Here is a 15,804-nt window from a genome sequence, read left to right on the forward strand (position 1 = left end):
GATGATAATAATAATGTCTCTACCTCAAATGGTTGTTGTGAGGATGAAATGAATTAAATATATGTAAAGCACTCAGAATAGTGTGTGACACATGCTAAGCTATAATAATTTATTATTATGCTCCTCCTTTCTGAGGTATTAATGTTAATCTAAATCAACTTTGAAGCCTAAAATTATAGGACTGTACAAGAAGACCAAATAGCATAATACTAAGGTGAGCTTCACTTTGAGCACCAAAATATTTTTTATACTTTGAGCACCAAAATATTTTTTATACTAGGGCAAACATTATTCTCATGATTGTGACCAAACTCATGTATTTCTTAACATGATGGTGATATATCAGTAATATCAGGAAAACAGTAAACAGAATTTAATTAACAGGATTTCAACATAGATGGATCTTGGCTAGAAAGTAATTATTCCATTCAATAAGGGATACCTGTGCACTGCTAACACGTATCAGTTTATATTTGAGCACTTTGAGAGTATACTGCTTTTTAATACGCTGTAACATCAAAATTCTACCAACATTAGATTTTTTTTCTCTAAAATGGGAAGATTTTGTTTTGTTTTTCTTTGCCACATATCATCTTGGTCTTACATTGTTTTATTTCTTCCCTTTAAGTGTTAGAAAAACATTAGATTTTTTTTTCTCTAAAATAGGAAAATTTTGTTTTGTTTTTATTTGCCATATATCATCCTGGGCTTACATTATTTTACTTCTTTCCTTTTAAGTGTTAGACACCATCATGGCCACAAAACTCGACTTCAATAAAATGCCACTTTCTGTGTTCCCATACTATGCCTCATTGGGCACAGCCTTGTATGGAAAGGAGAAGCCTCTGATCAAGCTTCCAGCACCATTTGAAGAGTCACTAGATCTTCCCTTATGGAAGTTCTTACAGAAAAAGAATCACCTCATTGAGGAGATAAACGATGAAATGAGGCGTTGTCACTGTGAGCTCACGTGGTCCCAACTCAGTGGTAAAGTTACCATCAGACCAGCAGCCACCTTAGTCAATGAAGGAAGACCAAGAATCAAGACCTGGCAGGCAGATACTTCCACAACACTCTCTAGCATCAGGTCTAAATATAAAGTCATCCCAATTAAAGTGGATCCAACAATGTGGGACACCATAAAAAATGATGTGAAAGATGACAGGATTTTGATTGAGTTTGATACACTTAAGGAGATGGTAATCTTAGCAGGGAAATCAGAGGATGTCCAAAGCATTGAGGTACAAGTCAAGGAGTTAATAGAAAGCACTACTCAAAAAATTAAAAGGGAAGAGCAAAGTTTGAAGGAAAAAATGATCATTTCTCCAGGCAAGTATTTTCTTTTGTGTCACAGCAGTCTACTGGACCATTTACTCACGGAGTGCCCAGAGATAGAGATTTGTTATTATAGAGTCACTCAACACTTGTGCTTGAAAGGACCTAGTGCAGATGTGTATAAAGCAAAGTGTGAAATCCAGGAAAAGGTGTACACCATGGCTCAGAAAAACATTCAGGTTTCTCCTGAGATTTTTCAGTTTTTGCAACAGGTAAACTGGAAAGAATTCTCTAAGTGTCTTTTCATAGCACAGAAGATTCTTGCACTTTATGAGCTAGAGGGTACAACTGTTCTCTTAACCAGCTGTTCTTCTGAAGCCCTGTTAGAAGCAGAAAAGCAAATGCTCAGTGCCTTAAGTTATAAGCGCATTGAAGTTGAGAACAAAGAAGTTCTTCATGGCAAGAAATGGAAAGGGCTCACTCACAATTTGCTTAAGAAACAAAATTCCTCCCCAAACACTGTAATCATCAATGAGTTAATTTCAGAAACCACAGCTGAAGTCATCATTACAGGCTGTGTAAAAGAAGTAAATGAAACCTATAAATTGCTTTTTAACTTCATTGAACAAAACATGAAAATAGAGAGACTGGTTGAAGTAAAGCCTTCCTTAGTTATTGACTATTTAAAGACAGAAAAGAAGCTATTCTGGCCAAAGATAAACAAGGTAAATGTGCAGGTAAGTTTCAATCCTGAGAACAAACAAAAAGGCATTTTACTAACTGGCTCAAAGACCGAAGTACTGAAGGCAGTGGACATTGTCAAGCAAGTCTGGGATTCAGTCTGTGTTAAAAGTGTCCATATTGATAAGCCAGGAGCCAAGCAGTTCTTCCAGGATAAAGCACGGTTTTATCAAAGTGAGATCAAACGGTTGTTTGGTTGTTACATTGAACTACAGGAGAATGAAGTAATGAAGGAGGGAGGCAGCCCCGCTGGGCAGAAGTGCTTCTCTCGGACAGTCTTGGCCCCTGGCGTTGTGCTGATTGTGCAGCAGGGTGACTTGGCACAGCTTCCTGTCGATGTGGTGGTGAATGCATCTAATGAGGACCTTAAGCATTATGGTGGCCTGGCCGCTGCGCTCTCAAAAGCAGCTGGCCCTGAGCTCCAGGCCGACTGTGACCAGATAGTGAAGAGAGAGGGCAGACTCCTACCGGGCAATGCCACCATCTCCAAGGCAGGAAAGCTGCCCTACCACCACGTGATCCATGCAGTGGGGCCCCGCTGGAGCGGATATGAGGCCCCGAGGTGTGTGTACCTATTAAGGAGAGCTGTGCAACGAAGTCTCTGTCTAGCCGAAAAATACAAGTACCGATCCATAGCCATCCCAGCTATTAGTTCTGGAGTCTTTGGCTTTCCCTTAGGCCGATGCGTGGAGACCATTGTTTCTGCCATCAAGGAAAACTTCCAATTCAAGAAGGATGGACACTGCTTGAAAGAAATCTACCTTGTGGATGTATCTGAGAAGACTGTTGAGGCCTTTGCAGAAGCTGTGAAAACTGTATTTAAAGCCACCCTGCCAGATACAGCTGCCCCGCCAGGTTTACCACCAGCAGCAGCGGGGCCTGGGAAAACATCGTGGGAAAAAGGAAGCCTGGTGTCCCCGGGAGGCCTGCAGATGCTGTTGGTGAAAGAAGATGTGCAGAATGCTAAGGTGAGTGTCGCCTTTACAGAACACCACCAGGGCACTGTGACTTTACTTAGTCAGTGGCTCTCTCATGGAGGGCTGAAGAAAGATAAGGACCAAGGTGAGAATCAAGGGAGAGAGAATCCCATGCCTTCTACCCCTGCCTTGAAACAATTTTCCTTAGATAATTGGGCTTCTTACCAAATCATTTACTAATAGAGATCGGCCAATTATTTGTGAGAACTGAAAGGGTATAGAGGTCAGATTGCTAGATTTCCAGTAGATGTAAAAATCCATAATATCACACGTTTAGACAGTTCTCTATACCTTACACCTGCCGTGTTTTGGTAAATCTAAGACTAATTTCCTAATTTACTGACAGCAGATACAGAACAATCAGAGCATAGGGTATGCAGAAGACAGGAATCTTGTCAATGATGCTGAGCAAGAGTGAGCTTGGGGCCAGAGTCTAAGGGGCCATCAGCGCCCAACACCAGTGAGGAAGTGAAAAGTGGACCTGAGGAAGTTACAGGTGCCAGGCAATATGTGGGGACAATTCTTGTAGGCTGCAGGGGCATGGCGGGGGTTGGGGGGAGGCTAATATGTTTCTTTTTCTTTTTATTTTTTTGAGGCAGGGTCTCGCTCTGTCACCCAGGCTGGAGTGCAGTGGCACCATCTCGGCTCGCTGCAACCTCCGCCCCCTGGGTTCAAGTGATTCTCCCACCTCAGCCTCCCGAGTAGCTGGGACTACAGGTGCATGCCACCACGCCTGGCTAATTTTTGTATTTTTTTTGGTAGAGATGGGGCTTCACCATGTTGGCCAGGCTGGTCTTGAACTCCTGACCTCAGGTGATCCACCTGCTTCAGCCTCCCAAAGTGCTGGGATTAGAGGCGTGAGCCATCATGTCCAGCCAGCACTGTGCTGTTTTTGACATGCATGTTCTCATTCACTGCCATGCGGCAGATTCTAGGATTATTATTATTCTCACTTTACAGATGAGGGAGTGAGACTTAAAGGGGTTGGGTAATTTGCCCACATCCCCCAACTAGCAAATGGTAGAGCCAGGATTGGAATTTGTTCAGGCTCTTAACCATTGCACTCTTTCAAAATGTTAAAAATAATGTTGTGTCTCATTTTAAAAAATTAAATAAAAACTCTTTGGACCAAGCATCAGTTATGGGAATGAATTTCATTCCTTGTCCCTTTTGACACCAAATATCAAGACATTCTTTCCCAGCTAGGCATGGTGGCTCATACCTGTAGTCCTTACTACTCGGAATGCTGAGGTGGGAGGATCACTTGAACCCTAGGAGTTTGAGGCTGCAGTGAACTATGATCATGCCACTGCCCTCCAGCCTGGGTGGACAGAGCAAGACCCTCTCTCTTAAAAAAACAAAAAAAAAAACAAAAAACAGTCATACTTTGCTTTCCTTTCACTCCCATAGATGCTTAGCTTCCATGGCTGTAATAACTGCTCTGCATTACTCCTTAGTGACCCAGGCAGGGCAGCTTTGAAAATCACTTGGTTACATTCCCTCTCCTCTGTTCTCTTGACCTCTCTAATCTAGCCTGATTAATCTGCTCACATTCACTGATGAAAAAGCTTCCGGGGCTGCTCCCTTTCTGTCAGGGAGTCCAGATGTCTTGGCACTCGAGGTGGGCCGCCTAGTTTACCCCCAGTGTAACATTTCTAGCCTGGAGCGTACCATTTTGCTGCAGAAGCTCTCTCAGGCAAATTAATCTGTTCACAGCTCACAACCCACCATGCCTATGTTCATGCTGCTCCCTGTCTTGCTCTGCCTGCTGAAATTCTTCCCATTTCTCAAACCCCACATTGCCCATGGTATCTTCACTAGTTACTGAAACAGCTTTCTCTGGACTCCTTCAGTGATGCCATACCATTCATAGATTACTTTTTGACTGCTCTCTTTTTTTCCTAAGTGTCACTTCAATAAGTATTTAGTCACACTTTGTCTTATGTTGATATTTCAATCACTGAAACCGTAGTCATCTTAATTGTCTCCCATTGTGCCAAGCCCAGTGCCTCAAATATAGTAATCATTGATGAATGCTTTTTGTTAAAATTTGAAACAAATTTTTGGTTTTGTCTTTAAGACCGATGTTGTTGTCAACTCCGTTCCCTTGGATCTCGTGCTTAGTAGAGGGCCTCTTTCTAAGTCCCTCTTGGAAAAAGCTGGACCAGAGCTCCAGGAGGAATTGGACACAGTTGGACAAGGGGTGGCTGTCAGCATGGGCACAGTGCTCAAAACCAGCAGCTGGAATCTGGACTGTCGCTATGTGCTTCACGTGGTAGCTCCGGAGTGGAGAAATGGTAGCACATCTTCACTCAAGGTTGGGCCTGGTTTTGAATTCTCCATGAAGTCGGGTAGCCCTTTGGGTTCTCCTTTTAGTAGCATATTGATTGGACATAGATTGGGCCTTGTCTGTTTCTCTTCCATAATAATCACTCTTTTGGCAGATTCCATCATGTGGCCATTTCTTTCAGCTGTAGCTGACTTCTCCTGAGGACTAGTTAATACTATAAATGGATTATTGTGCTCAATAATTATTGGAGCTCAGGGAAGGGTTACTGAAGATAATATTATTGCTTGCTTAGTGAAGAAAGCCAGAGGAGGGTGTGAAGAATGGAAGAGAATGAAGGAAAAGAACAGTAGTTGCTTTGCTTCTTTCCTTCATTGTGAATGTGTTTAAGTCTCTCGCATTCTCTTTTCCTTTTCCTTGCCTTCTCCTGTATTTTTCTTTCCTCTTCTGATTGCCCTTAATCAGTGTTGACAGCAAAAAGGAGTATTCAAGTTCACAAAGTTGCTAAATTCTTGTCCTTTTTGTTCTAACTCCGATTTCTAGACAAGATGTATAAGGATGTGCTTTGTGCGTTTCAGATAATGGAAGACATAATCAGAGAATGTATGGAGATCACTGAGAGCTTGTCCTTAAAATCAATTGCATTTCCAGCAATAGGAACAGGAAACTTGGGATTTCCTAAAAACATATTCGCTGAATTAATCATTTCAGAGGTGTTCAAATTTAGTAGCAAGAATCAGCTGAAAACTTTACAAGAGGTTCACTTTCTGCTGCACCCGAGTGATCATGAAAATATTCAGGTACAGTGCCACTAATTTCTGATTATTTTGGCAACTGAGACCTAGTGTTTTTTCAAATGTCTTTTTGGTCTAACAGGATACTTTTTTCATTCATTTCCCCATACAGGAAAGTAAGAAGGTAGTTTATACTTGTAGTTGTAGCTGTAGCATGACAAATTTTAAGAAAAGTTACAGATGTAGAAAAAATTTAACTTTATATTCAGGCAAATTTTGAACATATCCAAAAGTAGACATAATAGTATAATGCAGTCCCTTGTACCTATCGCTGAACTTCAACAGTTATCAACCTATGGCCAATATGTTTCATCTCTATCTTCATCTATTTCCCTTCCTTCTATATTATTTTGAAGCAAATCCCAGACATATCATTTTATCCATAAACAATTCAACATTTATTTTAAACAATAACAATTCTTTTTTAAAAAGTAACATAACCACAATATTGTATCACACCTAAAATAAATGGACAATAATTCCTTTAACCAATTATCAAATCAATTCTCAAATTTCTGACTATCTCATAAACGTTTTGTTTTTACAGCTTTGTGTTTGAATCAGAATCCAAATAAGGCCCACATATTGCAATGGAGTTGACTATAGGATTTCCCTCCATATGGACATAGAAATTTTAATACATAGTATAAAAGCACAGTCTGGCCTTATCAATAGGAAGATGTCAGAAGGTGTGGTTAGAATGGATTAGCACATTCCCATGTAAATAGGAGAGTTGGGACCAGAAACACCAGAACTATCATCAATCATGAGTTCATGATTCAGCTCACATCAGCTGTGGGAGAGCCACTGGACTCAGCATTATGGCAGCACAACAGGCTTTTAAGCCATTATCCCTGCACTCCGAGTCTTTACTTAATCAAATAAAGTAGATGACATTCAGTGTTTGAAAAGCTCCCAAGGTACTGCAAAAATTGATCAAACAGATTAAGATCAGCAACCCAAGAGATACCTGTGGATCATTGGACCATCTGAATTTTTAGGTAATGCTTCATTTTTCTGTGACACTAGATACTACCTATAAGTTCTTTGGAAGCAAGTAAATCTGACCTGAATTCTGATCAGGCAGCCAAACCACCTGAGTAAAATATGTGGTCCATTTACTTGTCCCGTATAATTAGTTACTCTTCTGTGCAACAGAAGCTTTTAAAATAATTTCCCTATGACTTGCATTGTGCAAGGTGATGTGGATCGTGGAACAGGACGAATAGGAATAGCACATACTTTCCCTCCTATAAATCACAATTACTTTGGAGCTAAGATTTATATACACAAAATGAACTAAATGAGAGGCATGAAGTGCTGTTTTTGAATGAATGGGTGATTGAATTACAGCATGAGTCCTGTGACACAGACCTGAACCTTCAAATATCACTCTTTTTCGTGCAACCTCAGCATTCATTTTCTTTCCTGAAGACTGAGTATTTTTCAAATACTCTGTAAAAAGAATTAGTCTATACAGATGCCTTTAGTACCATTTGAAATTCTCTGTATGTGTCTGTTACACTTTTTCTCTTTAGACTTTTAAAGACAGCTAAACTTTGGTTACATTTGCACAAAAAAATCAGCAAAGCTTATCGAGATGTTTATAGATGGAGACTGTCACAGAGGTTGCAAAAGAGCAGTCCTGTGATTTGAACATGGCCTCTAGATGTGCTTTATTTAGATTATTAAAAAAAAATTTCAATCAGTTGCTAACATTTAAAAATCAAAATTTTTACATAAAACTCTAGATATTCACTACAACCTAAAACTTCAAAACTTCTGGCACATTAAACATGGCTTCCTGCTTGGGACAGGAAGTTTTCCATGGCTGAGTGGCAGGTGTTCTCTAGTTCTCCATAGTCAAATCAGACCACCTTTACACTTGTGCCTTACCTACCTGGCTCCTGGAAGCCTGTGAGTCTGAGATCTTTGCTCTACCCTCTCTCTGGGTCCTTCTCCCATTATTGCATCTATCTTTAGCCAAGATGTTACTTGTTTTTTTTTCCAACAAAATTATCTGTTGCTTGTTTACAAGGAGGAAGAAAATGATGATTATGGAGGGTCACCAACAGGCAAAAAAAAAAAAAAATGAAATTCACAGGTTTATTAACACTAGAATACGTACACCAGCTACTTGCTCCAAAAATCATGACTCCTCAGCCCCTCCTCTTTTGGTACAAATAGGAAATTAAAAACGGAAGTGTTTGGGACCTTGTGATGGTCATTCTCTTAACATTGTAGTTTTTACAATTGGCAAGTTATTTGCTTTGACTGACTATTATGGTAATTCATGTTCATTGTAGAAACTTTGAACAATGCAAAATGCATAAATTCTTTAGTTGGATTTTATTCCAGCCTGCTTTTTTTTACATATGTACTTTTAAAAGTGGGATTGGCTCGGAGCGGTGGCTCATGCCTGTAATCCCAGCACCTTGGGCAGCCAAGGCAGGCAGATCACCTGAGGTCAGGAGAACAGCCTGGCTAACATGGTGAAACCCCGTCTCTACTAAAAATACAAAAATTACCTCCCAAGTAGGCTGAAGCAGGAGAATCACTTGAACCTGGGAGGCGGAGTTTGCAATGAACCAAGATTGTGCCACTACACTCCAGCCTGGGTGACAGAATGAGACTCCTTCTCAAATAAATAAATAAATAAATAAATAAATAAATAAATAAAGGATTGTGATTATAAATTATTTTATTTAATATCCTTCGCTTTTATTTTCTATTTCACTAAATCTTCTTTGAGGCTGGGCACAGTGGCTCACACCTTTAATCCTTGCACTTTGGGAGGCCAAGGCAGGAGGATCACTTGAGGCCAGAAGTTCAAGACCAGCTTGAGCAACACAGGGAGATCCTGTTTCTACAAAAAACAAACAAACAAAAAAAACAAAAAACAAAAAACGTAGCTGGGTGTGGTGCCATATACTTATAGTCCCAGCTACTTGGGAGGCTGAGGTGGGAGAATTGCTTAAGCCCAGGAGGTCGAGGCTGCAGTGAACTGTGATCACGCCTCTAGCATTCCAGCCTGGGCAACACTCCAGCCTGGGCAACACAGCAAGACCTCATTTAAAAAATTCTTTGAAAATACGATTTTTAATGGCTAATAAATACTCCAACACATGGATACAGCAACATTTATTTAACTTTTTCCCTGTTGAATTTTTAACTGTTTTTTCTCTGTTATGAATAGCACTGTAGTGAATATCCTTGTATTTATCCACATCATTGTCCACATCGTTGATATTTTCATTAGACACATTTATAGAAACAGAATCATGTGTTGTTTTTATAACTTTCAAGATCTGCAATGAAATTAAATAATACTGTTTGAGAATGGTTATCTCCCAAATATGTATGTGTGCATGCAGGACAAAACACCCTGATGATTCCAATTTATTCATCTACTGAGGAGTGTAATGATCAACGCTATGTTTATATTTCAGGCATTTTCAGATGAATTTGCCAGAAGGGCTAATGGAAATCTCGTCAGTGACAAAATTCCGAAGGCTAAAGATACACAAGGTTCAGTAAAGCTTCTAAATTGAGAAGTGATTTCTAGTTGCTAAGTAACTGTTCATTGACAGGTAAAAGACAGTAGTGATAATTTTTATGAAAAAAAATCAATGAGTGACAAATGATACTAAGTTATGTTTCATATACCTGAGCATGTAAGACACTGGTCATGTTTATATAATCTGAAGCAAAAGGGAAGGCAGGCCAAGTTATGTAATCTGTATAATGGGTTTTAAGTAATGACAAGACTACCATTTCCTGAGGAGAATGTGACATGTGTTTTCCAAAATAGACAAATTTGAGAGACAATACTCACCAAATCTTTCACCTTTGTCAAATTTGTTGATGCCATATTTGAGTTTATCCTGTTTGAGTTTCACCGAGGCTTCTTGATTATAAAAATTTCACCAAATTTGGAAAATTTTAAGTTATCTCTTTAAATGCTTTTTTGTGCACTGATCTATTTCATATCTCCTTCTGTTTTCCAATACTGTGGTGCTGAGCCTTTTGACAGTGTTCCAAGGTCTCTGCAGAGCTGTTCTCCCCATGCCTACCCCCCTCAATCCCACCCATCTTTTTTCTCTCTTGTTCTTCAGATTGGATAATTTATCTTGACCTGCCTTCAAGTTCACTGAGTCTTTTCTCTGTCCTCTATGCTATTGAGCCCATCCAGTGAATGTTTTATTTTAGATATGTATGTGTATGTTCTAAAATGTCTATTTGGTTCTTTTTTAAATTTTTAAATTCTTTAAAGTTTGAACTTTATTTTCATTTGCAATATATTATTATTATGATTATTTCAATAGTTTTGGGGGTACAGGTGGTTTTTGGTTACATGGATAAATTCTTTAGTAGTGATTTCTGAGATTTTAGTGCATCCATCACCTGAGCAGCATATACTGTACCCGTTATGTAGTCTTTTATCCCTCATCCCCCTCTCAACCTTCCCCCTGGAGTCCCCAAATTCCATTATATCACTCTTATGATTTTGCATCCTCATAGCTTAGCTTTCACTTATAAGTGAGAACATAGGATGTTTGGTTTTGCATTCCTAAGCTACTTCACTTAGAATAATAGCCTCCAGCTCCATCCAAGTTGCTTCAAAAGACATTATTTCATTCCTTTTTATGGCTGAAGAGTATTCCATAGTGTATATACAGCACATTTTCTTTATCCACTTGTTGGTTGATGGACACTTAGGTTGGTTCCATATCTTAAATTGTGCTGCTATAAACATGTGTGTGTATGTTTTTTCATATAATGACTTATTTTGCTTTGGGTAGATACCCAGTAGTGGGATTGCTGGATTGAATGGTAGTTTTACTTTTAGTTCTTTCAGGAATCTCCACACTGTTTTCCGTAGTGGTTGTAATAATTTGCATTCCGACTAGCAATGTAAAAGTGATCCCTTTTTACCACATCCATGCCAACATCTATTGTTTCTTGACTTAACTTATGGCCATTCTTGCAGGAGTAAGGAGGCATCTCATTGTGGTTTTAATTTGAATTTTCCTGATGATTAATGATGTTGAGCATTTTTTGTTATGTTTGTTGGCTGTTTGTGTACTTTCTTTTGAGAAATGTCTGCTCATATCCTTTGCTGACTTTTTGATGGGATTATTTGTTTTGTTTGTTTGTTTGTTTGTTTGTTTTTTCTTGCGATTTGCTTGAGTTCCTTGTAGATTCTGGATACTGGTCCTTTGTCGGATGCATAGTCTTCGAATATTTTCTCCCATTCTGTGGATTGTCTGCTTACTCTCCTGATTACTTTGCTGTGCAGAAGCTTTTTAGTTTAATTAGGTCCCATTTTCAATTTTTGTTTTTGTTGCATTTGCTTTTGGGGTCTTAGTCATGAATTCTTTGCCTAAGTCAATGTCCAGAAGAGTTTTTCCAATGTTATCTTTTAGAATTTTTATGGTTTCAGGTCTTAAATGTAAGTCTTTGCTCCATTTTGAGTTGATTTTTATATGAGGTGAGAGATGGGGATCCAGTTTAATCTTCTACATGTGGCTTGCCAGTTTTCCCAGCACCGTTTATTGAATAGGTATCCTTTCCCCAATTTATGTTTTTGTATGCTTTGCTGAAGATCAATTGGTTTTAAGTATTTGACTTTATTTCTTGACCCTCTATTCTGTTTCATTGGTCTATGTGCCTATTTTTATACCAGTACCTTGCTGTTTTGGTAACTATAGCCTTGTAGTATAATTTGAAGTTGGGTAATGTGATGCCTCCAGATTTGTTCTTTTTGCTTAGTCTTGCTTGGCTATATGGGCTCTTTTTTGGTTCCATATGAATTTTAGGATTTTTTTTCTAGTTCTGTGAAGAATGATGCTGGTATTTGGATGAGAATTGCATTGAATCTGTAGATTGCTTTGGGCAGAATGGTCATTTTCACAATATTGATAATTCCCATCCATGAGCATGGAATGTGTTTCCATTTGTTTGTGTCATTTCTTTGACCAGTGTTTTGTAGTTTTCCTTGTAGAGAACTTTCACCTCCTTGGTTAAGTATATTCCTAGGTATTTTATTTATTTATTTATTTATTTTTGCAGCTGTTGTATAAGGGATTGAGCTTTGATTTGATTCTCAGCTTGGTGGTTGTTGGTGTATAGCAGGGCTACTAATTTGTGTACATTGATTTTTTAACCTGAGACTTTACTGAAATTGTTTATCAGATCTAGGAGCTTTTTGGATGAGTCGTTAGGATTTTCTAGTATACAGTCGCATTATCTGCAAACAGCAACAGTTTGACTTCCTCTTTTCCAGTTTGGATGGCCTTTATTTCTTTGTCTTGTCTGATTGCTCTGGCAAGGACTTCCAGTACTATGTTGAATAGAAGTGGTAAAAGTGGGCATCCTTGTCTTGTTCCAGTTCCCAGGGGTATGCTGTCAACTTTCCCCCATTCAATATGATGTTGGCTGTGGATTTGTCACATATGGCTTTTACTACTTCAAGATAATGTCCCCTCTATGCCTATTTTGTTGAGGGTTTTTATAATAAAGTGGTGCTGGATTTTATCAGATGCTTTTTCTGCATCTATTGAGATGATTATATGATTTTTGTTTTTAATTCAGTTTATGTGATGTATCATATTTATTGACTTTTATATGTTAAACCATCCCTGCATCCCTGAGATGAAGTACGCTTGTTCATAAGGTATTATCTTTTTGAAGTGCTGTTGGATATCGTTAGCTCATATTTTGTCAAAGATTTTTGCATCTGTGTTCATCAGGGATATTGGTCTGTAGTTTTTTTTTGTTGTATCCTTTCTTGGATTTATTATTAGTTTAATACTAGCTTTTAGACTGATTTAGGGAGGATTTCTTCTTTCTCTATCTTTTGGAATAGTTTCAGTAGGATTGGTACCAATTCTTTGAATGTCTGGTAGAATTCAGCTGTGAATCCACCTGGTCTGGGACTTTTTTGTTGTCGGCAATTTTTTTTAAGTACTAGTTCAGTCTTGCTGCCTGTTATTGGTCTGTTCAAGGTTTCTGTTTCTTTCTGATTTAACCTAGGAGGGTTGTATGTTTCCAGGAATTTATCCATTTCCTCTAGAGTTTCTAGTTTGTGCACGTAAAGGTGTTCATAGCAGCCTTGAATGATCTTTTGTATTTCTGAGGCATTGATTGTAATGTCTCCAGTTTCATTTCTAATTGAGCTTATTTGGATCTTCTCTCTTCTTTTCTTGGTTAATCTCGCTAATGGTCTATGAATTTTCTTTATCTTTTCAAAGAACCAGCTTTTTGTTTCATTTTTATCTTTTTTTGTTTGTTTGTTTGAGGTCTTTTTAAAATAGTTTCTATTTCTCTGCAGAGACATCCTATTTTTCCATTCATTCCACATCATTTCCATCCATTCAAATGTGTTTACTTTGACCTCATGGATCATAGTTATAGTAGATGCTTTAAAGTCTTCTATAATTCACATCTTTTTGGGATTCACATCTTTTTTTTTTCTTTTTTTTATGGAGTCTTGCTCTGTTGCCCAGTCTGGAGTGCAGTGGTGCAATCTTGGCTCACTGCAACCTCCGCCTCCCGGGTTCAAGTGATTTCCTTGCCTCAGCCTCCCAAATAGCTGGGATTACAGGCCTGTGCCACCACGCCCAGCTAAGTTTTGTATTTTTCTTTTAGCAGAGGCAAGGTTTTACCATGTTGGCCAGGCTGGTCTTGAACTCCTGACCTCAAGTGATCCACCTGCCTCGGCCTCCCAAAGTGCTGGAATTACAGGCATGAGCCACCATGCCTGGCTGGGATTGACATCTTTTTTTTTTTGAGACAGAGTCTCACTCTGTCACTCAGGCTGGAATGCAGTGGCACAATCTCAACTCACTGCAGCCTCAACCTCTGGGGGCTCAGGTGATCCTCCTACCTCAGCCTCCCAAGTAGCTGGGACTACAGTTGGGCACCACCATCCCAGCTAATATTTGTATTATTTGTAGAGATGGGGTTTCACCATGTTGTTCAGGCTGATCTCGAACTCCTGGACTCAAGTGATCCACCCACCTCGGCCTCCCAAAGTGCTGGGATTGCAGACATGAGCCATCGTGTCTGGCTGGATTGACAGCTATTGATTTTCTTTATCCTTAAGGGTTGATCAAATTTTCCTGGTTCTTTATATAACAAGCAATTTTGGAATATAGACTGGACATTTTAAATATTATGTTGTGAGACTAGGGCCACCCTTGGGTCAAAGCTGGGAGAGAAAAGAGGAAAAATTTTAAAACAGAACAAAATGGAAAACCGCCCCACTTAGCAGATTGCTTCTGCAAGTTTTGGCACCTTTCTTCAATCTGTCTGCTGTTATTGTAACTTTTCAGAGCTCTTGGGTGGTGGCTTTTTGTATTTGTTCTGTTTTTAGTTGTAATCAATGGGAGAGATAGGCTATAGTATGCTAACTTCACCTTGGTCAGCACCAGAGTTCATGTTTGATATGGATTCTATTTTCTAGTTCTTTTTTCTTAAACAGATCATCACTGAGGCTGAGGAGCAGGGCCAGGTTAAAGACCAGAGGTCACAGAAAGAGAGAGAGAGGGAAGACATCCAAGAGGGTCCCATGTGAGCAGGATACCCAAGTCATTCTTGCTGTGGCTGACTCGGTTATTGACTTTACTTCTTTTCTTTTCAGGTTTTTATGGGACTGTTTCTAGCCCTGATTCAGGTGTGTATGAAATGAAGATTGGCTCCATCATCTTCCAGGTGGCTTCGGGAGATATCACGAAAGAAGAGGCAGATGTGATTGTAAATTCAACATCAAACTCATTTAATCTCAAAGCAGGTACTTGTACAATTTTGATGAGTGCAATAGTTAATGGTAGATGCTATGAAGGAGGGTTTCCATAGCCAAACTGGTTTTTATAACTTTGGCTTGTTAATTAATAACTTTTAAATTATGTTGACAGGGTTTTCCATAATTAATAATGTTTATTTTATGAAGTTTTCTTCTTTGTCATCAGCAATACCCAATTAGAGGATTCCTCAGATGATGGAGAATGCATTCAGATAATCCTTCTGATCCAAATATACCATAGTGGTTTTTTACTCATGTTTGTTATCATCTTGATTTTCTCATGTAGGGGTCTCCAAAGCAATTTTAGAATGTGCTGGACAAAATGTAGAAATGGAATGTTCTCAGCAAGGTAAGGCATATTCTATTTTTTGGTCCTAAGTTGTAATTGTATGGGAGGCTGTGGAGAGGCTGAGAAAAGTCTTAGGGTTGGGGAGACAACACTCTAATTTTAAAATGATACATTTTACTAAAGAATTCCAATCACAGACACTTAGAAGTGAAAAGTAATCTCACAGTTAAAAGTAAAGTTAAGTCATAGCATTCCATCAAAGATAGTATTTCAGGAGTTTTTTATTCACAAAATGCTTACTTGCCAAGTTATACATTTTGCTTTCTAAACAAATGACGGGTTCAACATCTACTAATTTTGCATCTTTTTGTCTGTGTTTCCCAGCTCAGCAGCGCAAAAATGATTATATAATCACCGGAGGTGGATTTTTGAGGTGCAAGAATATCATTCATGTAATTGGTGGAAATGATGTCAAGAGTTCAGTTTCCTCTGTTTTGCAGGAGTGTGAAAAAAAAAATTACTCATCCATTTGCCTCCCAGCCATTGGGACAGGTTCGTAGCCTCTGGCTGTCAAGGCTAAATCCCAAGCCATCTACTTTCCCTTTCATTTGGAGCTGAGTGTGAATGCGGTCAGT

The 15,804-nt window shown here is 38.9% G+C and overlaps 1 protein-coding gene across 3 annotated transcripts in view; it reads left to right on the plus strand.

Annotated features, from left to right (window-relative positions):
- PARP14 (poly(ADP-ribose) polymerase family member 14) overlaps nt 1-15,804 on the plus strand; it is a 50,959-nt gene that overhangs the window by 18,431 nt on the left and 16,724 nt on the right. For all 3 annotated transcript variants that reach the window (XR_010155316.1, XM_516695.8, XM_016941754.4), the window contains 7 exons: nt 739-2,984; nt 5,074-5,310; nt 5,859-6,080; nt 9,524-9,602; nt 14,719-14,868; nt 15,167-15,229; nt 15,554-15,721. Coding sequence is in view for 2 of the 3 variants with exons in the window: in XM_516695.8 (XP_516695.4) it covers nt 739-2,984; nt 5,074-5,310; nt 5,859-6,080; nt 9,524-9,602; nt 14,719-14,868; nt 15,167-15,229; nt 15,554-15,721 (3,165 nt within the window). In the remaining variant the exon portion in view is untranslated. The remainder of the gene's footprint in view (nt 1-738; nt 2,985-5,073; nt 5,311-5,858; nt 6,081-9,523; nt 9,603-14,718; nt 14,869-15,166; nt 15,230-15,553; nt 15,722-15,804) is intronic.

This window comes from Pan troglodytes, chromosome 2 (genome assembly GCF_028858775.2).
Source record: "Pan troglodytes isolate AG18354 chromosome 2, NHGRI_mPanTro3-v2.0_pri, whole genome shotgun sequence".
NCBI lineage: Eukaryota > Metazoa > Chordata > Mammalia > Primates > Hominidae > Pan > Pan troglodytes.